The 25259-nt window shown below is 56.2% G+C and overlaps 1 protein-coding gene across 1 annotated transcript; it reads left to right on the top strand.

The window, feature by feature from the left end:
• Window positions 1–287: 287 nt before the first annotated feature.
• Window positions 288–20411, top strand: RAB3D (RAB3D, member RAS oncogene family). The gene is made up of 5 exons (XM_048831932.2): window positions 288–506; window positions 8985–9212; window positions 13767–13885; window positions 15509–15633; window positions 16378–20411. Exons 2-5 carry the CDS (start codon window positions 8985–8987, stop codon window positions 16563–16565), a joined length of 660 nt encoding a protein of 219 aa, XP_048687889.1. The 5' UTR covers window positions 288–506; the 3' UTR covers window positions 16566–20411.
• Window positions 20412–25259: the final 4848 nt, after the last annotated feature.

The following is a 25259-nucleotide window of genomic DNA, read 5'->3' as shown; positions in this document are numbered from 1 at the left end:
AGCTGTGGATCTGGCCCCACTGACTCTAATGGAGTGATTCTGATTTACACCCGGTGGGGATACGGCTCCATTGACTCCAATGGAGCGATGCTGATTTACACCAGCGGGGGATCGGGCCCCCTGCGCAGTATTCTCCCGCCCTGGTCCGTCTTTCCCGAGATCCAGCCCCGTGCACCGGATCAGGCCCTCTGCCGAGCTGGGCCGGGCGCCCGGACCGCCCGCAGGTGGGGCCGGTGGATTCCTGTTTGCAAACCCGCCCCCACTCCGCTCGTCACGCCGGATCGCGCGGGGGGGGACCTGCGCCAGGCTTGCCCCGGTGCAGCCACATCAGCCCAAGGAGATTGGCCGCTCAGATGCGGGAAGTCGATTGCTGAGGTCTGGGGCGAGACGCACCTTCCTCCCTCCGGCCTCAGCGCCGCAGATCCGGCTGCAGCAGAGAAGGGGGGCAGAGGGGGAACCAGCCCCACAGCGGCCCGCGGGTGGGAGATCCGCGCGCCCCTTCCAAGGTAACTTGGCAAGAGCCGGGTTTGGAGCGGCGTGGGGGGGGGGGGGGACTTCCCCGGGGCTCTGGGCGTTCGCAGGGGGGTGATTAGACGGGCGGGGGCTGCTGAATGTCTCCCCCCCCCCCCCCAGGCTGGTCTCATTGAACGGGCGATAGAAGCTTTTCCTTATTGTGGGAGTGGCCGGGAGCCTGGTCAGGGACCAGCAACCCCCTGCTCAGCACCATGGGGCCTGAGTAAGGTCCGGGGAGCGACGGGGGCTCGGGTCCCGGTTGGGGTCTGGGCAGCGCCCGGCGCGGCGCGACGGGGGCTGCCCGGGTCTCCGTTGAGACTTCCAGGTGCTACCGTCAGAGAAATGATAACGGGCTAGATTCTCAGTCGGCGTAAATTGGGATCACGCGTCTGTTCCTGGGGGCCATTCCACCCACAGCTGAGCCCTTTGGGAAACTCCTGGCCCTTAGCGGGTGCTGCGGGGGGCGCTGAACCGAATTCTGATTCGGAAGATGCCTGGTTCAATCGCAGGGACTTTCCCAAGTCCGTTTTGTCCGGTAAGACTGCAGGAAGCTAGCAATAAAACAGCCCGGGTGACAGCTCGGGGGCTGGCAGGAAGCAGTCGCCTGGTTTCCAGCCAGGGATCAGCTGTGGGGGAACCAGAAGGGAAGGGCTGCTCTCCTAACACCTGATTCAGGAGGTTTCCCGAGCCAGGGGCACCCTCGGTTCCTGGGTACACCTCAGGGCGGCTGTGTGTCTCCAGGGCATTTCACATCGGGTCTGAGGCTCTCAGGGTGACCAGCCTGGATCTGTGGGCCTGGCTGGGTTCTCGTTCACCCAAGGCCTGTGTGGCAAGTGGACAGCGACGGGGTCTGGTTCTACACTCCGATTCCTTTAAGGGTCCCCTCAAGATTCCCCCTCACCCCACCCCCATTGCAGGAGTGGTCTCTCTGACCCCCAAGGATCCTGCATCGGTCCTGCTCCCGGTGTAGGGGGCCGATGGGGGGCATGGCCAACACACCCTATGCCATTGTCCGCTTCCCAGGGGCGGAGCAGCAATTAGAGCAGCCCTGAGGCTGCTCTCACTGACACCAGGGCAGGGCCCAGAATACTGGCAAAGGAAGCTTACAGCCCCGGTCAGGCAGAGCTTGCACTGCATTGGTGCCTGCCCCAGGGATCGCACGGTCCACGTGCACCATTCACTCGTAGGGGAGGGGGCGGGGATTCCATGTCACAAAACAGGAGCCATTTGGAGAAGGGAAGGGGCAGGGAGAGGATGTTGATAATGGCCAGGGCATCAATGGTAGGGCAGCTCCAATCTCTTGCAGAATTGAGGCCTCCCCTAGCCGGGGATTTCTCCCTGTGGGGTAGCTGCCCGCCCCTCATGGTGACAGGGCACCGATCATGCCGCACTCACCCCTGGGTGCTGTCCGCACCTGCAGCTGGATTCCCATTTTCACCAGCGTCAGACTGGGGGGAGGGCCCCATCCATGCCCCGCCCACAAACTAAGTTCTGCCTACCTGAGCCGCCGCCCACCAGTGGATGGTGCTGTGGTTCCGGGTTCGATCCTGTTGCCCGCTGGGTCTCTGGGGCCAGGATCCCTCGCGGGGAGCGGGGCGGAAGGGGATCAGAGCAGCGTGGCCCATGGGCTCGGTTCTTTGATTTGTAGGGAAAGAATTAAGGGGTGGCCCCTCCCAAACTCCGCCCCCGTGAGGCACCAACATGAACTGTGGCTTGTGCAGGCCCCCATCACTGTGGTATCTGGGTGCCTCCCAATCTTTAGTGTATGTATCCTCCCAGCCCCCTCTGTGAGGCAGGGCAGTGCTATTGTCCTCACGTTCCAGTTGGGGGAAACTGAGGCACGGAGCAGTGACTTGCCCAAGGTCACTCCTGACCCTCTGTGACCAAGCGGGGAAATGACCTCGGCTTTCCCAAGACAGGCTAGTGCACTAACTACTGGGCCGTCCTGCCTCCGTGCACCTCCCAGCCCCCATTCTCACAGGAGGGACGTTACTGATGGCGGCCTTCAACCAGCCATCATGCGGGCCTCCGAGCCAGCGGCACCCTTCGCATCCCTGCGCGCGATCCTCCCGGACTTGCCCCTGCGAGGGATTCCCCTTTCTGAGGTTCCCCCACTCAGCGCAGCTGGTGAGGGGCTTGTTCCTATCAATGAAAGCCGAGATCCTGGGGAACGAGCCAGCAGCCCCAGAGAGACACCAGGGGCCGGTAGTCACAGGGGCAGTTAGCCACTGCTTCCCGGGCGCAAATCATGCCTACGCTCCGGGTAGCATCGTGCGTAGCTATGCAGGGAGCTGAGATCCTGAGATGCTGCAAGGTGTGTAAGTCTGAGGCCTTCTCTCGCTGGTGCTGTGTGTCTGGCTAGAAAACGGGCCGCGTATTTCCTCGCAGGCAGCAGCTTAAGAGATGCTAAAGAGGGTCTGAGTCGGAGGCCAAACGCCTGAGGACTCCCCTAAGCTCTTGTAGGTTTTGTGGCCCAGGGCCGGTTCTAGCCTATGGTGTGTCTCCGCAGAGATGCGATCTGAGCTGATGGGGGATAATCAGCCCCCGGATGCAGCGGGCATTGGTCGGTGTATTGGTCTGAGCTGATGCGCAAATGTCGGGTGCCTAGCAAGTGCCTCCTTCCCAGAGTGGGGGGCCCCTGAAGCCACCTGAAAATCTATGGGGGAGGAAGTTGAAGGGATGGGGGATGAGAATCCATCAGAGCCTGGACAGACCCCCCCAGAGTTAAAACGTGTCCTGCCCTGAAGACTCTGCCTCGTGTCCCTCCAGCCTTCCCCTCCGGTCAGGCTCACCTCTCAGCAGCTAGGAGCTGCGGTCTTCCCCCCCCCCCCCCCCCCGTGAACTCCAGCTTCTGGTGCCCGCTTAAAATGGCCCCCCCATGTGCACACAGCACTTCGAATGGATACGATATCCTCATTTCTTGTGTGGTGTTGCTGTGCATCGTGAAACGGCCACCACGCCCCACCCTGGAGGCAGCTGCATCGCAGCGCGGGGTGAGGCATCCCTGTGTAAACAGCCACGGTGCCCTACCCCAAGGCTGCTGCACTGTGGCTGTAGGTGAGGGATTCCTGTATAAACAGCTGCCACACCTCACCCCAGAAGTGGCTGCATTTCAGCACCAGGTGAGATCCTTGTCTATCATCAGCAGGGCATGGCTCAGCTCTCGGCTGTACAGGGTGCCTTCCAATCACACCCTCTTATGACCACCTGTAATGACACCCAGGCAGGTGGCTAATTCGAGCTGCGGGAGCCCCCAGCCCCTTCCTGTCTGGGTTGTGTCTCCGTGCTCGCTGCCCCCGGGGGATTTGTGTGGAAGAGATGACACAGCAGCATTTGCAGGGGAGCAGTAGCCTGCAGGTTCTTGCCAAGAATAACAGATCTCTCCAGGTTTGGGGGCCGGGTTTGGGTGCTTGTTTTTTTTGGGTTTTCAGCTTGGCTGGCCTGGGTTTCATTTCCCAGCTGCTGGGCCCACCACGGCACTGCCCTGCCATGTTCTGTTGCCCCCAGCATCCCGGGCCCTGCCACTTTAACTCCATCAAGCTGCTGTCTCCTATTCTCAGTCATGCTCTGGCCCCTCTAGGCTGTGCAGAGGGGGAGGGAAAAGCCCCTCCTAGAATCACCCCTTTGGGCAGGGGCTCGGGGTGAAGGATTCCTGTAGGAGCAGCACCTGTGGCTTACCCCAGAAGGGGCTGCATCTCGCTGCCGTGTGAGGGATCCCTGTATAAACATCTTCTATGCCCCTCCACCACTTCTGCCGTGGCAGAGGGGTCCCTCCCCTGGTGCGGAGATGCAGCCACCTCTGGGGTGGTGCGTTGGGGCTGTTCATGCAGGGATTCCTCACCCAGTGCTGAGTTGCATCGGTCTACTCCCAGCTCCACCCTGCCCTGCCCCCTCCCAGGGACTGCCTCTCCCTGAGTCCTTACCCACGGGGCCCTCAATCTCTGGGGGTGGGCAGGGTGCGTCTAGCTGTTACCGTAATACACCTAATAGTGCGAGGTGAGCGTGAAGCAGGATCATGGGGCGGCCTTGCAGAGCACCTGCGCCATGCATAAGGGGCGGCACAATGGTGCCTTGGACCGAGGCCGGCCAGCGCAGCCGGGACACGGTGGGTGACTCGCTCATGCACCAAGGGTGGGACCTCGGGCAAGGATCGGCCATGCAGGGCCTTAAAGGGGCATTGGCCCCTTCCTCTGGAGTACACCAGCTGACGCCAGGTTATGCCAGCGGGGCAGCTGGCCCCAGCAGCTTGTCTTCGCTCTGCCTGGGCTCCCTCTGGTTGTAAATTGCAGGGAGCGGCCCCTATTACAGCTGTAAATAAACAAGCCCTTCGCCTTGCAAAATCAACATTTATAAAGGGCCAGATCCCGGCTGGTGTAAACGGGCCCAGTGGCACAACGCTGATCTACACCAGCTGGGGGTCTGGCCTAGAGGCTTCACGGCCTGATGCGAGACCGGAGCGGGATACACTCCCTGGTGGAGAGAGGGACTCTGCAGCCCTCCTGGGGATGACTGTGTCCCCGTCCCCCCGCCCCAATCCCTTTCCTGTTAGCTCTTGCCCCAGAGTCTCCACCTGGCAGGGCAGAGAGCCCAGGCTGTGAGTCAGAGCCCTGCACCAGGGCCTCTGCAGTCGGATCCAGCCGCAGTTAGTCATTCTCCTTCGGTTTGCTCTGGTCGTCGGCACAAGATTCCTGGCTTGTGTCTGCCCTGGCCGTGCTCATGCCTTGGCGCGGGATGGCCGCGTGCCAGCTCCCGGCAGGGCCATCCCTCCCTTGCACTGCTGCGTGCCCGTGCCCATCCAGCGCATACCCCTCTGTGGGCTGCTCCATGCCAGTGCCCATCTGCCCTGCCCATCCATCCGATACCCCTCCACTCCCTCCTGCCTTCCATTCCCCCTTGCAGGCCAGCTCCCACCCCTGACCCAAGAACCCTGAGGAGAGTGCTACTCCGGGAGAGTTCATCGCTTCAGATGGAACGAGCTCGGTGATGAGTCCCAGGGCTCCCCCTGCCTCAGTTTCCCCCAGCAGCATTGCCTCCATGCACAGCAGGATGGAGACAATCATGCCATGATGCCCTAGCGTGAAGCCAGGGTCTTAAAACAGCAGTGATTGGACAAGCAGTCTACCAATGAGAACTCTTGCCGCCAATCTCCCTCCAACCCATGACACTGTGGCATGCAAATTAGCGGTGGAAGATGGGCGGGGATTGGTTAAGCTACCTCTGATGTCATAACGGCCCTGCTGAGCCTGTTATAATGAGCGTTCTTACATGCAACGATTAACAACTTTGCTTAATTGCAACCTAATTGCTTCAGGTACAGCCTGGGCGCAAGCTCCCAGGATGGGACATTCGAGGGGGTCTGCGTTACCCAGGGGTTAAGATCGCCGAGGACCCAGTTTTAGATTAATTCTAGCTCCTAAATTAGTTAACGAATTTCCTTGCGAATTCTCAGGCAGTTCGCTCTGTCCCCGGAGAGTGGGGGCTGTACGTGTGGGGAGGATACTCTGGATTTTTGTCAGATGAAATGAAGAGAGTCGGATCCCAGCTTCAAGGGCAACATGCAACTCGGTTTTAACGCTGGCATCACGACTGTTAGGTGTATGAAGGTAGCACATAGAATCCTGACTGAGATCAGGGCCCTTATTGTCCTGGGCACTATATAGACCCTGAGCAAAATCAGCAGCCCGACGGAGATTGAGGGGGACCCCCCCCCATGCTGGGCGGTGCATAGACACTTAGCCAGACAGTCCTTGTCCCAAAGAGTTCACTGTCTGAACAAAGAAAGGACAAGAGGAGAAACTGAGGCACAAAAAGGGGACGTGTCTCACCCCAGGTCCCTGGCAGAGCTGGGAATAGAGCCCAGCTGCCCTGGGCCTCACCCTAGTGTCCTCTCCCTGGCACCATGCGGCAGCTCTCGGAGGGCAGAGCCCAGTGGCTGTCAGGACAAGCTGGTTACTTGGCTTGACTGGCCCGGAGCCACAGGGATCCGAACTGGTCGGGCTGGTTGGGTTGGAGGCCCTGGCGAAGAGGCAGCTGTTCTAGCCTGCTGGCACGGGGGCGGGGAGCGTGACTCACTGAGCCCTGGCGAGAGCGGTTACAAAGCCAGTCTTGCTGGCTCCCGCCTGGCAGCGTTTAACCCTGTCTGCGAGCTGTGGGAGGCATGGGGCATTTCGGTTCCATCTGTGTGTCGCGTGAGGCCACCACCAGAGCGCTGGATCCGAAGCAGGGACGGACATTACGGTAGCACCCAGAGACCCAAACTGAGAGTGGGCGCTGCACGGACCCCCACCAGGATCGGGCCCCCAGCATGCACCGGGGGCTGTGCAGGCCGCCTCCGAGATCAGGCCCCCCCAGCACATGCCGGGGGGTGTACACACACGTGCTGTGGAAGCCGTGAGCTTAACTCCATTGCCTGGTTGTCGGAGGATTACAACTCCCAAGAAGCAGCCGCATAACCTTATTAGTGAGCCTAGGAGGTGCTGCATCATGGGAGTGGCCGACCCTGGTGCATCATGGGCGACGTAGTCCAAGTGATGACCCGGGCCCTGGAATAGAACCAGGGCAGGAGTCGCCGCACTACAGCTCCCCTGAGGCACTGCGATGGCGCTTGCCAACAGAAGTCTCTTGGGCTCCGGGCGTTCTGGTTTGTGGTGGAAAAATCCAGTTTTTCTGCAGAAAGCAGATGCTTTTCCGGACAAATTTCATTCAGTCGAAAAACTCCAGTTTGCCCTCGGAAAACAGCTTGTGTGGATCGTATTCAACGGGCCCCACTCAGCCCCCACCTTGGCACTTGTGCCTGCTCTGAAAAATGCCAGCAACTCGCCCCTGGTCTCACCCAGTGGCAGAAGCAGGATTCGAACCCAGATCTCCTGAAGCCTATTACCTTCACCCCACGCCCGCCATTCTTCTCTCGGAGCCTCCCTGCCCTGCCTCCGGGAGTGAATGTCTTCCCTTCTCCCTCTAGGTAAACAGGTTTTGATTTTGGTTTGGTTTGAAGTAGGGGTGAGAAGCAAAAGCCACAGATCCTGTCACTTCCCAGTTAGCAAACAGCTGTGTTTGAGCTTAGACAGCCTCCTACGCCCACCCCGCCCTGGTCAGGTGTGACACATCCCAGCCCGAGGGGCAGGTCAATCCTGCCCAGCATAGAAGGATTGTCTTTGCCGGAGGAGAAGGGCCACGCAGGGAGCACCAGGAAACGGGCATCTGAGCAAATCCCTGAGCAGCTGAGTGAAATTCTCCGGCCTGGGCTGTGCCAGAGCTCGGACAAGGGCACTGCAATGGGGAGGCAGGATGGCTCAGTGGTTAGGGCGCTAGCTTAGGAGAGCTGCATTCAAGGTAGGGCTTAGAAGCCGCCAAGAAGGTCAGGATCCAGTTGTGCTGGTTGCTTCATGAATACAATCCCTGAGCAAATTAATTAGCCTGTTATGTCTTTGTGCAGGACCTGAGACGCTGGGACTCTTGGGTACTACTGTAATACACATAATAAACAATGTACAGCGCCTGGCACAATGGGGTCCTGGACCATGGTTGGGGTTCTTGGGTGCTACTGTAATATACCTAATAAATAACGTACAGCACCTGGCACAGTGGGTGTCCTGGGCCATGGCTGGGGCTCTTATTTGCATCGTGAGAGCACCCGACATATGAGACAGCGGGTGTGAGGGAAAACTGAGGCACAGAGCAGGGAAGTGACTTGCCCGAGGTCACTCAGCAGGTCTGAGCTGGGAGTAGAACCTGGGAGTCATTATTTATTAAGTGTATTATGGTAGCGCCTAGGAGCCCCGGTCACAGGCCCATTGTGCTCGGTGCTGTACAAATCCAGAACAGAGAGACTGGCCCTGCCCCCAAGGGCTTGACAATCTACTCCTCCAAAGATCCAGTGACGATCTGTATGTTATTGGTGGTAAATGACTCTTCTGGGCTGGGATCTCTGCTGATCGCCACTTATTGGCTGCTCCCAGAAATGGCTCTCCAAAGGAGGAGGAACTGGGATCCCTTTTTTTTTTTTCTCCCCTCAAACACCCGTAATCAGGGTCACATCCTCTCTTTTGGAAACCTCACAAACGCTGCGTGTCCTAGCCGGCCTGGGAGAGGAATGATCGCGGGGCTTTTCTTAGCCTTGTGGCTGGCTGGGGTTTTCTGTAGGAGACTGGAAAGCAAGGCAGAATGGCTTGTTCAAAGGCACAGAGTAAAGTCCTTGGCGAAGCTGGGAATGAGACCCAGGAGTCCTGGCTCCCAGCCCCCCCAACTCTAACCAGTAGACCCCACTCCCCTTCCGAGCTGGGAATGAGACCCAGAAGTCCTGGCTCCCAGCTCCCCAGCTCTAACCACTAGACCCCACTCCCCTCCCAGAGCCAGGAGAGAACCCAGGAGTCCTGGCTCCCTGCCCGCCCCTGCTCTAACCACTAGACCCCCCACCCGGAGCTGGGAGTAGAACCCCCCTGCCCTGCTGATGCCCCCTCTCTGCCCCCCAGATGGCGTCCGCCAACGACACCCGGCAGGCCCAGAAAGATGCCGCCGACCAGAACTTTGACTACATGTTCAAGCTGCTGATCATCGGGAACAGCAGCGTGGGGAAGACGTCCTTCCTGTTCCGCTACGCCGACGACTCCTTCACCTCGGCCTTTGTCAGCACCGTGGGCATCGACTTCAAGGTGAAGACGGTCTATAGGAACGAGAAGAGGGTCAAGCTGCAGATCTGGGTGAGTGCCAGGGAGGGGAGGGAAGTGGGGACCCTGGAGGGGAGTGAGGGAGGCCCGGGGGAGCCCAGCGGGCCAGTTTGTCTCTTGTGTGCGGGACTGTCTCTTTGTGCTGTGTTTAGTACAGCACCTAGCACATGGCGTCCTGGGCCACGCCTGGGACTCCCAATGTTACCGTAGTACTGATGGTAGCTAAGGAGGATAAGCTGCGGCCCCGTGCTTATCGATCAGGGGCCTCAGGCCAGAAGAGATCCAGCATCCTGTATATTCCACCGTCGGCGCCAGACACTGGGGAGAGACAGAGGCGTCCAACCCACCCGGCTGCCCCTAGCTGGGCAATACTATACCTCAGATGAATTCCTCCTGACCCTGAGCCAGGGATTGGCCTGTGTCCTGAAGCATGAGGGTTGACAGCCCTTTTCCTTTCAATCCTCGCCCGGTGCCGACCCTTCAGTACCAGAATCCTGGGACTTCTGGCCCCATGCGGGGCGTACTCCTTCCCCCCAGCACCCTGTTCTGTACAGCCCCCCCCAGCCAGACTCCAGCCCTGAGCCCCCACTGCCCAGGGGGCGACGGCTTGGAGGCCTGGCAGTTGGAGAGGCTCTGCCCTGCGTGGTGGGGTATTGGGCCAGCTCCCCCCACAGGGAGTGAATCAGAACTTGGTAGCTCCCAGCATTTGTGTGTAGCAAATGGGCGTGAAATAGGCACACTTCCTACCCACCGGGGGGGGGGGGAGAGGGGGTGTTGCCGTAATCACTGGAGTACGGCAACGCTTCCTTTTTAGAACTTCATTCTCTCTTCTGTTGGGGGAAGCCGTTCCGTGCAGCAAACTGCGGCCCTACAAAGAAAAGACCCCAGCTCCCCACCCTGAGCCAGCCATTCCCCCGCCCTGGGGCTGGATCACAGCTGGCGCCCCCTGGAGGGGAAAGGCCCTGTGCCCCATTCCACACACCCCTGAGCCAGCCAGTCCCCCCCATCCCCCGGGGCCAGATCAGAGCCGGTGCCCGCTGGAGGGGAAAGACCCTATGCCCCATTCCCAGCCCCCCTGAGGCAGCCAGTCCCCTGCCCTGGGGCCAGATCAGAGCTGGCGCCCCCTGGAGGGGAAAGGCCCCGTGACTCATTCTGTGGAGAACGACACTTTTTAAGACTTTTTATTTCTTGGATGCCACGTGACACAGGCCCCGGCCCCCAGCTGGTGTGACTCAGCCTCGCTTTGTTGGGGTCCATGGAACTAGGTCACTTTACACCTGCTGGAGATCTGGCCCGTTGACTCCACTGGCTCTGTGGCCGAGTGGGGATCGGGCCCACCTCATGTCGAGGCCCCAGGGGCCGCTTGGTCCCAGCTGGCGGGACCGGATCAGCTCGTTCTTTTCCTGTTCTCTCCATGGCCGGCAGCTGTGGCGAAGTCACTAAGTGCAGCCGGATCCCCTGGTGCTGCGGGTAAACATCCCTCCCCACGCGGCAGCTGCAGCTGTCACTGGCTTTCGCGGGGAGGGAGGGGGGTCGGAGTCTCTTTGCTCCCGAAGGCCTCTGGCAGTCACCATGGTAATGGCACCAGCCTGCGTGTGCTTTGGCTCGGGCAGCAGCTGGCATTACCTTGACTCTGGTAAATGCCACTGGGCACCATCATGCAAACTTTCCACCCAAAACAGATTATTTCCCTCCCGCCCCCAAATCCTCTGGGGTCTCCCCCACCAGCCTGGGGACTGAGAGACCCAATCTGTCCCCCTTTTTTTTAGTCTGTGGAACTCATTCCCACTGATTTTTCCATGGTGGGAACTTCACCGGCCTCCTAATGCCACCCCGAACTATGTCTGCCTCCTCATTTACCCTCTGTCAATGCAGTTAGCCTGTGGAACTCACTGCCACAAGATACCACTTTTGGAGAAAGGCTGCCTGGCCAGATGGAGTCCTGCTCCGGTGATTTCTCAGGCTGAGCTGTCTCTGCAGATGCTGTGGCTTGAATCTTTGCAGGCCATAACTCCACAGACTCCAGTCAGCTGGGAATTTGGCCCAGTGTGTTTTTTCCACTGCAACCTCTTGCCCCACTGTGGGGGTGGGAGAGACCCGGAGGAGCAGTGTTAGCAAATGGAAGCCCTCTCTGGGCGCTGACCTGACCACTAGGAGGGATGGGTGATTTAGATCAGGGGCACGTGTAGGGGCCGGTGCTTAAACTCTTTGGCTTGGCTTTGCTGGAGTCACTCCCCTGCTTAATTAGATCTGAAGCTCTTTGGGGAAGGGTCCATCTGTTTGTTCAGTGGATGTACAGCGCCCGGCGCATGGGCTCCTGGGCTGGATGGGTACGCCTCATAAATAAGTATTTACACCTGTGCTTCGCTGTAAGGGGACACGGCTGAAAGGAGAGGGGTTCATTCAAACGAGGATGGACAGATGCCTTCCTGCCACCTCCCAAAAGGATCAGTGGAAGTGTCTCCGACTCTCTACAGCCTCTGCCTGACCCTCCAAAAAAAAGAGAGCTTAATAAATATGTGTATTATGATAGCACCTAGCAGCCCCAGTGATGGCCCAGGACTCCATTGCACTGGGCCCTGTCCATTATTAGCAAAAAGAACAGGAGGACTTGTGGTACCTTAGAGACTAACAAATTTATTAGAGCATAAGCTTTCCTGGGCTACAGCCCACTTCATTGGATGCATAGAAAGGAACATATAGTAAGAAGACAGATACGTACAGAGAAGGTGGAAATTGCCCTACAAACTGTCAGAGGCTAATTAATTAAGATGAGCTGTTATCAGCAGGAGAAAAAAACTTGTGTAGTGATCATCAAGATGGTCCATTCAGATAGTTGGCAAGAAGGTGTGAGGATACTTAACGTGGGGAGATAGATTCAATATGTGGAATGACCCAGCCACTCCCAGTCTCTATTCAAACCCAAGTTAAAGGCATCTAATCTGCATATTTCCACCTTCTCTGTATGTGTATGTATCTATCTTCTTACTATATGTTCCATTCGATGCATCCAGTGAAGTGGGCTATAGCCCAGGAAAGCTTATGCTCCAATAAATTTGTTCGTCTCTAAGGTGCCACGAGTCCTCCTGTTCTTTTTCGGATACAGACTAACCCGGCTGCTACTCTGAAACTGTACATTATTAGGTGTATTACAGTACCACCAAGGAGCCCCAGCCATGGACTGGAACCCAATTACAGTAGGTGCTGTACATTATTTGTCAGGTGTAGAAGCAAGGAGCCCCAGTCATGTGGCCCAGAACCCCATTGCACTGGGTGCTGTACATTATTAGGTGTATTACGGTAGCACCTAGTAGCCCCAGCCGTGGCCCAGAACCCCATGGCGCTGGGTGCTGCATGAACACAGAACAAAAAGACGGTCCCTGCCCCAGGGAGCTGATCCTCTAAATTCGATTAATTTAACTGAGATTAGTTTAAAACCTAGTGTTTATCCCATCACCTAGCAATGAGTTCCATAGGCTAAAACCTGCTCTGTCCTCCCATCAGTTCGAAGGCCAGCTCTCCATTCCAGATGTCCGCCGGCAGAGCTCTGCTAGTCAATGCCTGGTAGACGGGTGATGTCTGGCCGACCCAGCAGAAACCCTCGTGGAGACGCGGTTATACCAGCCGAGCGTTGCTTTTGCTGGGCTCGTTGATTTCGGTCGGGTGGGCTGGAATGAGCGATCCTGGTGGAGCACCCAGCTTTACTGGGATAAGCCGTGTCCCCGCAAGGAGTCCTTTGTGGCTGGGGGTAGCTACGCTGGCAAAGCACTCTTCAGAGAGATCGGGCCTCAATCCACTCCCTTTCATCCCCATCCAGCCTTATGCAGCGGGCGGGCTAGAATCCCACCCTGTCTCTTCCCTGTGCCGTCTGCTCTCCCTCACCGCTCCACGCGTCCCCTCCTTGACCGCCCCACCCAGGCAAGCCCCCGCTCTTCGCTCGCTCTCCATACGGCAGATATGGGACCGTCCGGCTCGCCAGTGTTTCATTGTTATCAGCAGCCCATTCAAATTTCCATTGGGCCCCTTTTTATTAATCGATTTTTTTTCTAATTACACGCAAACAATGCATCTTACGTGCGTCTGAGCTGTCATGGAAACTGGCCCCAGTTCCTGGTACCAGCCAGACGCTTCCAGGCCTTTTAATGAAAAGATCCTTCTGTCACGGCCCTCTGTGCACTCTCTGGTCTCCACAGTAACAGGCCCATTTCTGGTCTCCGCGCTCTGGAGAGTCAATAAGAGCCGTACAAGGCCAAGCAGATAGGGACTAGCTGACATTTCTCACCCTCCCACAATGCACCGCTTCACCTGATTCACAGCCCCTAACTGGAGCAGCCCTGCGGACACCTGGGGAGAGATGGGCCCTGCCCCAGGGAGCGTGCAGCCCAAAGAAAGGGTTATCCCTTGTTTTACAGATGGGGAAACTGAGGCATGGGAGGGAGGGAGTCTGTGGCAGGAAGTGAGGGGGAGCATTAACCCCAAGCCTCCCACAGCGCTAGCTCCGAATTGAAATCTTCCCCTGTGCAGCTGGGGATCTTGCAAAGCAGTAGCTCTTATTTGTGTGTGTTGTGGGGTCGGGATTGTTTAAAGGACACCGCAGGGCAGGAGAGATACCGGACAATCACGACGGCTTATTACCGAGGAGCCATGGGCTTCCTGTTGATGTACGACATCGCCAACCAGGATTCCTTCAACGCCGTGCAGGACTGGTAAGAGACCCCATGTTCCCTTGCGTTGTACCATGAGAGCCAGTCGTGACCAGGGCTGACTGAAAATACAGGCACTAGAGGGCCCCTGTTCAGGGCCCCTGGCTCCCTGGGGGTCAGAGAGATTGAGGTCAAGTTCTCCGTGGGGGAAAATTAGCTCTCTGACTGGTGCTGGTGGTGAAGAAAAGCTTGAGCCGAGCAAAACCGACGTCTGCCTGAGTCTGCCGAGAGCCTGAGTTGATAGCTCAAAGAGGGTGGAGTTGCCTGAGTGTAACTGATGCAGCCAAGCTGCCTACGTCTGCAGAAAGCAAACTGTGTGTGAGTGGGGGAGGGGATATGTCCCCCCTCAATCCCCCCCGCCCCGGGGAGGGCCCTGCCTCCATTGGAAACTCCTGATGAGGTTGCAGCGTTCACATTCCTTAAAGACGTGGCACGATGTGGAGGGGGCCACCTGTAAAGGCTCATTGGATTTTTTTTAAAAAAAAAAAGGAGTACTTGTGGCACCTTAGAGACTAACCAATTTATTTGAGCATGAGCTTTCGTGAGCTACAGCTCACTTCATCAGATGTTTACCGTGGAAACTGCAGCAGACTTTATATACACACAGAGAATATGAAACAATACCTCCTCCCACCCCACTGTCCTGCTGGTAATAGCTTATCTAAAGTGATCAACAGGTGGGCCATTTCCAGCACAAATCCAGGTTTTCTCACCCTCCACCCCCCACACAAATTCACTCTCCTGCTGGTGCTAGCCCATCCAAAGTGACAACTCTTTACATAATCAAGTAGGGCTATTTTTAAAGATTTTTAAAATCTTTTATGGGGGGCAGGGCGGTTTTGGGGAGGGAAGAGGCAGGTCACTGCGCTGAACAATGGGGAAACCCCGGAGGGGGGGGTCTAGTGGTTACAGCTGGGGAGGTTGGGAGTCGAGGGTCGTGGGTTCTGTTCTGGGAGGGGAGCCCTCGGATGGCTGCTTTCACTCGCACAAAGCCCACTGGGTGCCATTTCTTCCTGGGACTGAATTTAACACCACGGAGCACTGATGGATGCACTTTCCCTCCAAAGATCTCAGAGTGTTTTACAGACGGGGGTCGATATTTAGTAGTGGTATGATTCCTGTTTCACAGAAGGGGAAACTGAGACGCAAAGTAGCAGAGACAGCCAAAGTAGTCATCTTTTCCACCCCCTCCTCTCTAACCACTAATCCCTCTCCCCTCCTAAACCTGGGGATAGGCAGAACCTCGGAGTCCTCACTCTCAGCCCCCCAGCTCGAACCACTAGACCCCAAAGCCCTCCCAGGGCTGGGGATAGAACCCAGGAGTCCTGACTTCAAAAGGATAGTAAACAATGTGAGTTGGGAGGGTAGGGAGGAGTGGGGGAAGGATGTGTTCAATCCCTCCCATGGAAGAGCCTATATGTAATTCAAATTCATGGTGTGGGGCTCATGTTCCTTTAAGACAGGGGTAGTGCGGGTCCACAGCAATAAAAAACACATTGGATTTGTAACCGTTGTCTTTTATAAGGGAGGAAGGAGTCCTCGTGGGGTGGGGTGCAGGTGATTGACAGCGGGGTGGGTGTGGCTTGTAAGCAAGGCCCGAGTTCAATTCCCACCCCCGCTCCATAGGGCGACTCAAATCAAGACCTACTCTTGGGATAATGCCCAGGTGATCCTGGTGGGGAACAAGTGTGACCTGGAGGACGACCGAGTGGTGGCCACGGAGGATGGCAAGCGGCTGGCTGATGAGCTAGGTAGGTGCCCCGCAGTGAGCAGGGCGTCGGCTGGAGAACCTGGAACGGATTTTCCGGTTTGTCGACAATTCTAAAGACACCGGAATTAACTTTCGTTGGGGGGGGGGGGGTCAACGGTTTTCAAAATGTTCAGCAAGCTGAAACCGACTTAGCTTCGACTTGAGGCAGAAGGTTTGAATTGGAGCATTTTTAACCTCTTTTGTTTCATTTTAAAGAATATGATTGAAGGACATTTTGAGATGAAAAACTAAAACCTTTTTGATTTTTTCTCCCCCCAAAATTTTTTCTTTTGTTTTTGGGGGGGTTGTTTGGTTTGGGTTTTCTTCCTCCCTCCAACTGCAACAATTTGGCAAAACCAAATTCCCATTAAAATCAGCGTTCGATAGGCACCTAAATAAGGTCCATCTAGCCCAGTGTCCTGTGTTCTGACAGTGGCCAGTGCCAGGTGCTCCAGAGGGAATAAACAGAACAGGGAATCATCAAGTGGTTCATCCCCTGTTGCCCATGTCCCTAGCCTCTGTTTGCCAGAAGCTGGGAACCATTCCTGCCCATCCTGGCTAATAGTCATTAATGGATCTATCCTCCATGAACTTATCTAGTCTTGGACCCGTTATAGTCTTGGCCTTCACAACATCCTCTGGCAAGGAGTTCCACAGGTTGACTCTGCGTTGTGTGTACTTTCAGTCACCAACACATGATTTTTCTCCTCCTTCTGTTCTTTCTCATTCCCTCCTTCCCTCCCAGGGTTTGAATTCTTCGAAGCCAGCGCCAAGGACAACATCAACGTCAAGCAGGTCTTTGAGCGCCTGGTGGACATTATCTGCGAGAAGATGAACGAGAGCCTGGACACCAACCCCACCCTCGTCAGCAACAGCAAGAACGGGGCCCTGACCGAGACTCCGCCCCCGCAGTCCAGCAGCTGCTCTTGCTAGATAACAGACTCCGCCCACCTATGGCGCCTCTCCCCCCCTCCCCCCCACCGCCGCAGCGGTCACATTGATGTCATAGATAAATAGGATGGGACGTTATGGGGAGAGGCACATCTCTTGGGCTGCTGCCCCAATGTTTTTCTATTTGCCTATGACAACAATGCAGTGGAGTCGCCCTCCCTTTCCTTATCCCCAATCCACGGTTCGTCCGTCCCGGCAATCACGGCCAGCTGAGGGATGAGGAACATGAGCCCATCCACCAGACCTCAGAGGTGGTGGGGCAGGCTCAGGCCCCCCACAGCTGATGCAAATTGGCCTGACTTCCTTTGACTTTGATGGCGCTGACGTGGGTGCTACGGATCCAACGGGGGTTCGATGCCTCAGCAGATCCTCGCTGTCTTCGGAGCATGTCTGATATTAACCAAGCCCTAGGTGCAGCTTTGCAAAAGGCTGGGGCATCGAACCCCCATATAGATCTGTGACAACTGCTCTGTGTTTGTAAGGGGATGGAGAGGGGTGCCCGGGGGGAGGGGGAGGAAGATGTGGGGTGGTTTCCTGCACAGGGTTTGCTGCACGTTGGTGTGAGGGACATTAATCCTCATGCTGGAAAACAGGTGGTGGGAGAGGGGGGAGATCCATTTTCATCTCAATTTTCCACTGAAAATTTCAGGTTTTTCCCAGGGAAAATTTGTGTCCTGAACATCTTTGACCAAAAGTCGGAGCAACTTTGATTCTGAAATGCCTCCTGGGTGTTGTAGTCCGGGTGCCTCGTGCTCCTGCTCTCTTCTGTAGACTGGACTTCTTGGTCAGACTACATCTCCCATGATGCACCACACTCTAGCCCTGGTGCAGCATGGGAGACGTAGTCCAACTAAGGAACCTGGCTCATATTGGAGAATGGGAGCTCGAGGCCAATGAACTACAACTCCCATGAGGCACCACTGCAGCATTTCCAAAGCAACTCAACCCCAAATGACGGCTTCCCATAGAGTCACACACTCTGTAAATGGCCAGGGGTCCCTAGTGCACTCCCCTACCTGGTGCATTTGTTTGCACTAGTGTCAAATGCTCCTGTGCGGGGGTTGCAGTGAAAATGACAACAAAAGGCACTGGAGAGTCGGGCCCTCTCTTTGTTTTCTTTCCTCGAAGCATCTCCTGCTTTTGGGGTCTGCGGTTGGGGGACTTGCCTTGAGGGAGCTGCCTTAAAGGTGGGGGGTGCCTGGCACTTCCTGAAAATTGGGTCCCTTTAAGCAGCCTCCGGTTGAGCACCCCAACCCTGGAGGCACCAAAAATCATTAGCCATTTGTGTGGGGGGAGAGGGGTAAACCCCGAGAGGCTCAGCTCACACTGACCCTCCGCTGGTGTAAATGGGTGTCTGGCCCTTCTCACGCAAATGGAGCGATACTGGTTTACACCAGCTGGGGATCTGGCCCTTCTTGTGCCAATGCAACAATACTGGGTTTCACCAGTTGGGGATCTGGGCCTTAATGTAGAAAGGGGCCAGGGGAGAGACAAGACCACGGATTGGGAAAAATGTAGAATACCTTCAATGTATCGGATCAGTTTGAACCAACACCTGCAGGCCTAGGAGTCTGGTAAAACCAAAGGTCCTGGGCCTGATTTCCCGTTGCACTGAGCCTTGTACAGTGGTTTATTTACACAAGGCTGTGAGGGCTTAAAATCAATCCAAGCTGGTTTGCATGAGTGGTGCATGGAGGGAGGGGTTGCAGTGGGGTTGCGGTGCAGGGCACTGGGGAATTGGACCAGTTTGGCTGCAAGGGCCAAGGGATACAGAGACTTCCCCCCATCTTGGGGTGTTGGTTCCAGGCTGGAGCCTGGCTTGGCAGTGACTGAGACCCTAATCTCATGCAGACAGCACGAGAGCTTGCCCCAGGCTTGAGGCCTCGGGATCCGTCGCTCTTTGATTCGGCGTCCTACCCTGGGAGGGGCTGGTGCGCTGCGGGGAAGCTGAGGCAGAGCTGCCCTAGAACCGAGCCTCGCAGGGCAGCATTGAGGAGCAATGCCACGCTGGGGTGGGGAGCGCCCGGGGTGTCTGAATTGGCTTCAGGTTGGGATTTCGGGGTGCCTGGGGCCCAGATCCCCTTGCAGTTCCCTGGGATTTGAGGACATCTGACTCCCCTTATGATGCCCTCTGCTCCCAGCTTGCATTAATTATCCCCATCAGCCCCAAAGACTTCAGTGTTGTTATTTTTGGGAGGTGCCATGCAGGCACCCAATGGGGCACCTTCCAGAAAGCTTTAGCTGATAGATGAGCCTCGGATAACCCCCCGAGGGAGGAAAATCATTGGATTCCCCACCGGGGATGGCTATGCTTGGACCTGGACCAGGGCATGACTCTTGGTTACTTCCCTACTTCTGGGGTCATGCCTAGTCCCTGTGTCAGCTAGAGCAGCCACTGGGCTGCTCTATTTCATGCTCTGTTTCCCAAGAGCCCTTGCTGAAGCATGGAGTACCCACAATGCAGTGTGTTCCAGCCACCCCCCCACACACACACTCGGTTCAGTGCCCTGATGCCAGCTTCCCATTGGCTGGAGTAGGCCCTGCCCCTGCACAGAGTGTGTGTGTGTGTGTGTGTGTGTTGGGGGGGGAGGCAGGATTTTCAGGTGAGGCTGTCTCCGCCCACTTTATTCATCCTTAGAGGGGCCTTAAATGAGAATCAGCCTCTGGAATCTGGACTCAGTGTGTCAGCTGCCCCATACTGCATTCCAGGGTGACATGAGCACTCCTTGATGTCCCGGCCGCGCTGGGACACGGCGAGTCTTGGCTGGAAAAGGTACAACAGTCCACTTCCGTCCCACGCTGCATGGATCATTTCAACCCCTCCACGGCTATCGATTAGCTTCTCGCTGGAGCAAACTTTGGTTCAACAACTCGGCTCTCCTGGAGTCCGATCTCACAGCTTTCTGTGCAGCAAGCGCTCAGGGCTCGGCTGCAGGGACCGGTGCGCTGGGGTGACCAGGCAGCAAGGGTGAAAAATCGGGATGGGGGGGTAATAGACACCTATATAAGACAAAGCCCCAAATATCAGGACTGTCCCTATAAAATCGGGACATCTGGTCACCCTACGGTGCGCCGTCCCTCCACTCACAATGCAATGCTTATACGCTTCGCACCCCAGCCGTGCAGCGTGTTTTGGCCGTGGGGTGTGTGTGTGTGTGTTAAAGGAAAGTGTTGAGTCGCTCACATTTCCAGGGGATGTGCACTCTTTAAAAACGGAGGAGAGGCCAGTTTCTTATTTTGAAAACAAAAGTGCCTTTAGCAAAAGCCAAACCATTGATCGGTCACGTGTAAATATCCACACTCCCAGCTAAGCTGTAGCCTAGCGGTAGATGCCTTGTTTAACCTTGTGCCCTTTTCTTCTTGGCCAGATCCCATCGATGCCTTTCTCCCTCCTCCCCCTTTTCGAGAATTATTTAAGAGAGAGAGATGCACAGAGTTCAAGGCCAGAAGGGATCATTCATTCATCCTGCCTGACCCGCTGTGGATCAGAGGCCGTGAAATTTCATCCAGTTACCCCTGACTTGAGCCAAAGATAAATACGCTCGCATTGGTATTTAAAATCCCTGCGGTCAGATCTCTGTAAGGGGGGGGGGGGAGTTTATAACTGATGTAGCATGTGAACATTGGGAAGGAGGGATCCACCCCCAAAAATAAGCCTAAATAAATTTAAACCTGACCAAAGTGGGATTTAGGTATGACGGGGGCAGGGATGGTCTTTTTGTTCTGTGTTTGTACAGGGCCTGGCATACTAGGCCATGACCAGGCTTCTGAGCGCTACCATAATATGCCTAATAAAGAATAATAATGCCTTTGAAAATCACAACAGAACGGTCTGATGACTGATTTGTACGCGTGCGAGTCTTGGGCCCCCTCAAGTGGCTAGATGATATATTTATGTGGTGGTGTAGGCCTGTCTGTCTCAGGATATGAGAGACAAGTTGGGCGGTAATAACTTGTATTGGCCCAAGCTCTGTTGGTGACGGAGACAAGCGTTTGAGTGCCAGGCAGCTCCTCTGCGGGACCTGAAGGAACCCCAAGTTTAGTTTTGGCAGAATTCGATTTTGATTTTTCCATCATTTCGATGGATATGAGCGATGTTTATTTTAAGCATATTTTTGATTTTTTGGAACCAATTTCCATGTTCACCATTGCACAAAATGGGTTACAAAGCATTGTTTGTTAAGTATTTAAATTTTCACAGTTGTGGGGAAATATGCGGGGGATCAGGCCCGGGGAGGGGATCGGCCAATGACACTCGACTTTGGGATTCAACAAGGTAAAGTCGAGAGCCACCAACACACGCGCTGTCAGCATTTTACCCTTCACTCAAACGCTAATAAACTCTCCAGAGGCATGTTTCTTACTTGCCCGGCTGGCCAGGTCAATGATCAATGGAAACAGTTTTGCCTCGGTTTGGGGGTGTCTGGTGAAATCAACGTTTATTGACCCTTCCCGCTGAAAAGCGAACCCAGCCTAGCTAATATGTATGTGTTGCTCAGTCTATCGGTGGGTGCTTTCGCCTGCTAGCAAGGAATGATCATGAGCTAATAGCTGTTCCTAGCGCCATAAAATCACGGCCTTTTCTATAAATGGCCTTTTTTTTTTTTGGTTAAAAATCTGGCAAAAGTCCCCCTTTATTTAGGTCCGATGAAGTGAGCTGTAGCTCATGGTTAGTCTCTAAGGTGCCACAAGTCCTCCTGTTCTTTTTGCGAATACAGACTAACACAGCTGCTACTCTGAAACCTTTATTTAGGGTGACCAGATAGCAAGTGTGAAAAATCGGGACAAGGGTGGGGGGTAATAGGTGCTGAAAAGCCCCCCAAATCAGGACTGTCCCTATAAAATCGGGACAGCTGGTCACCTGACCTTTATTTTAAAAAACATCTTAGAATTCTAGAAAACAACCACCGGGGTCTTCAGCAGCTTTGTAGAGAGGGTCTAGCCCCATTTGTGGCCCCTGGCACGATGTGATGCTGTGCAAACGATGTGGACAGACACGCACTGCAGCTGGACAAACTGTGTTTGAAATGAGAAGGTTTGTCCTGAATCATTCAGGCCGGTGGCAACCGTCGCAGTTGCATTCCGCACAAATAGTGCCGGTGTTAATTTTCCCAGCTGTCTTTATCGCCCCCCCCCTTCAAAAACAGGAGAATTTAGGGAGGGGAAATACAGGCCCTAACGCCTTTTAATTCCCTCTTTCCACTCGCTTGTCAGTTTCACCCAACCAACTGCTCCCAAATCTTCTTTTGGCGGGGGCGCTCAGAGGATGTTAATGGCGCCAGGGGAAATGGCTGCTGTCTGCCATGTGCCTGGCTAATGATTTCTTTGCACTTATTAAGGGACGGGGGTGGGGGTTAAACTAACGAGGCGATCTGTCATTACGGGAAGGCTAATTAAAGATGGGCACCCTTCCAATGGCTGCCAGCTTTCTGTGCTTCTTGTTAATGGCAACTGGCTGGGGGAAGCAAAGGATGCGGTTGAAAAAAGCAAAGCCGAACCTTTCCTTTAGCAAGTGTTGAAACGGGACATGAAAACCGGAAGGAGGGGTGGGCTCGTGATGAATGGCCTGGCCTGAGACCTGGATTCAATTCCTGCCGCTCCTTGCCTCAGTTTCCCCCTCTGCAAACCAAGGCGTATAACCCTGCCTTTTGTCTTGTCTATTTTGGCTGGAAACGAGAGCTGGGCTGATAATGGTGTTTCTGGTTCACTGACAATTTTGAAACATCAAACCCCTCACAAGTACAGGTCAAGGAACCTTTTCGAAATTCTCAGCAAAGGGAAAACTTGGGGCAGGGGGGATTGTTCCGGCTCAAGCGGAACGCTTTGCTTAGTTTACAAGTGGGGGTTTTATTTTTACATTAAACGAAAATAAAATGGAAGGAAGTAATGCAACAAAAACTTGGACCATTGTGACATTTTCGGACTTATTTTTCCTAGGCAAACAGCCATCGAGAACCAGCATGTTCGAGAAAGGTTTTGGTGTCACTGACTCTGCATCTTTTCCTGAAAAAACATTTCAGCCCAAACATTTCAATCAGCTCGATTGTAAAAGCTTTGTGGCAGGAACTGTCCTCTACAAGGTAACGAGGCAGAGCCCGGCACAACGGGGCCCTGATCTCAGTCAGGGTCTGGGCAGCGCCCGGCACAACGGGGCCCTGATCTCAGTCAAGGTCTGTGCAGCGCCTGGCACAATGGGGGGCCCTGATCTCGCTTGGGGTCTGTGCAGTGCCCGGCACAACGGGGCCCTGATCTTGGTCAAGGTCTGTGCAGCGCCTGGCACAACGGGGGGCCCTGATCTCGCTTGGGGTCTGTGCAGCGCCCGGCACAAGGGGGCCCTGATCTCGGTCAAGGACTGTGCATTGTCCAGCCTCCTGCAAGCTGGGGGGGGCTTCATCTCAACAGAACAAACTTCCCCACGTACCAGCCTGCCCCTCACGTCCCCGGCTTCGTGCAAACGGTGCCGTCACTAAGCAAAGCTTGAGGGTCAGCTAATAATTTACGGTGAATCGACCTCTCCGCTTTCCTAGCTGGGGTGTGGGGGGGAACCCATTGGGCCAGCGCTTGTTGGTATAATTTCCTGGGGAATGAACCTGGCCGCGGCGGTAATACGAATTCAGTCGCGTTCTTGGGAGCTGAGCTCCCCCTCGGTTGGCCACGGGGCGCCGTGAAGGGGAAGGAAGGGGCATGAAATATTTACAAGCCAGCGTGGTACATAATTGGCACCGTTCTGCACCTGGCACCCAGCCCTCAACGGCGCCGCAGCGAGACCTCCGGACAAATCGCTCGGCCAACGCCGGGGCGAGGTTCGCCGCGGCCCGGAGTCAGCCGACGCGCGGGGCCAGATCGCTGTAGTGGAGCGACGCTGCTTTACGCCGAGCGGGGATCTGGCCCGTGGTGACGCTGCCCTCGGCAGGGAGACTTCATTTCTGGAGCTGGCTGGCGCTTGGCGCCCCGTCAGCAGCCGAAGCAGGCAGTGCTTGCGGGGCTTGGCTCCTGCTGTCGATCAGCTTGTCAAATGCAGCTGTGGTGCGGCAGCCCAGATGTGGCCCGCTCATTGCACAGCTGGTGGCGGAAGCACATTGCACACTGAAAGCCTGGGGCAGGAAAGGAAATCTGGACGAGGGTTATTATTTATAACGCCATAGCATCTAAAGGCCGTGGCCAAGAGCAGGCCCCCACCACCCCGGGCTGGGCACTGCACAGACCCTGCCCAAGAGCAGGGCCCCCCCATTATGCGGGGTGCTGCACAGACGTGGACCAAGATCAGGGCCCCTGTCATGCCAGGTGTTGCCCAGACCCCAACCAAGCTCAGGGCCCCCCCCCCCCCGCCCATTGTGCCAGGCGCTGCACACACCCCGACTGAGATCAGGGCCCCCAGTTGTGCCGGACGCTGCCCAGACCCCGACCGAGAGTGGAAGGGGAAGCAGGCACAGAGTGGGACAGGGGCTTGCGCAGGGTGACCTGCAAGTTGAGTGGCTGAACCAGCACCTAGACCCTCGCTCCCCAAGGACTAACCGCTAGCCCACAGCGCGATGGACAGAGCCTTGTGCTGGGATTACCCCGCCATGTTATTAATCAATCCCCCGCTTTATGCCATGCACAGACCCTGAGCCAGCCCACCAGTTCGCCCACAGCGACCCACACCGCTGGGAAGGCGTATTTCGGGCGCAGGCCCCCAGACCCTTCCCTTGCTGTCTTTCCCAGGGGGGGTTAAACGTCCAGCTCTGAGCACAGCCGAGAGAGCTGAGTCCTTAAAAAACTCCCAGTGGCCCCCAAAGCTAGCGAGGAGAGCAAAGGACCTGTCTTTGCTACGTCCCCGATTGATTCCCGCTGCCCGCCACAACAGCAAAACAGATGGGGGGAGAGGATCAGCACCTGCCCTTAACCGGGCGGCGTGCTCTCTTTTCGGGCTGGGGGTGGGGGCGGCTACCACCAGGGCCGTCCTTAGGCATATGCAGAATACGCAGCTGTGAAGGGCACCACGAATTTTGGGGCACCAAGTTTCCACAAATTTCATGGTGCCCTAAGCAGCTGCACGCTTCGTATGAGGGAGCACCAGCAGCCAGCCCCATCCCCCAGCTGGCCCCCCTGTGCGTTCCTGGGCGGGGGGCGGGTGCGGGGCCTGGGACAACTCTGTCCACCCCTGCCTTGCCTCTTCCCACCCCCATTTCCCACCCCTTCTCCCAAGCCCCCGCCCCCGAGTGACACGGCTGGGGCCAGGTCATTCCATTGCCTGCTGCCGGCACCAGGCCCCCCCGCTAATCCTCCAGGCCACTCTGGGCCTGAGCGGCTCCCCACAGCTCCCCGCAGGCCTTGAGTGCAGCCCAGACCTGCCGGGGGGCGGGGGAGCGGGTGCTCAGGCTGTGTAGGGCACTATAATTGGTAGGGACGGCCCTAGCTATCCCCCGGGCTAGTTCTGAGATGTGGCCCCTTTAAGAACATCAGACCCAGCTGGAAATGGGCAGGGCCAGGAGACTGAGTCATGTGACTGCCTGCTCAGGAGTATAAAAGGCTTCCAGCTGGGGCAGGGGAAGGTTAGTACAGGAGAGGGCTCTAGGGAGGGAGGAGTGGAGGTGGAGGTGGAGGTGGAGGTGGAGGTGGAGGTGGAGGTGGAGGTGGAGGTGGAGGTGGAGGTGGGTGACCTAGAGACTGGGGAAACCCACAGCTGGTCTTGGG

This window comes from Caretta caretta, chromosome 20 (assembly GCF_965140235.1).
Source record: "Caretta caretta isolate rCarCar2 chromosome 20, rCarCar1.hap1, whole genome shotgun sequence".
NCBI lineage: Eukaryota > Metazoa > Chordata > Testudines > Cheloniidae > Caretta > Caretta caretta.
This window is presented reverse-complemented; position numbering and strand designations above follow the sequence as displayed.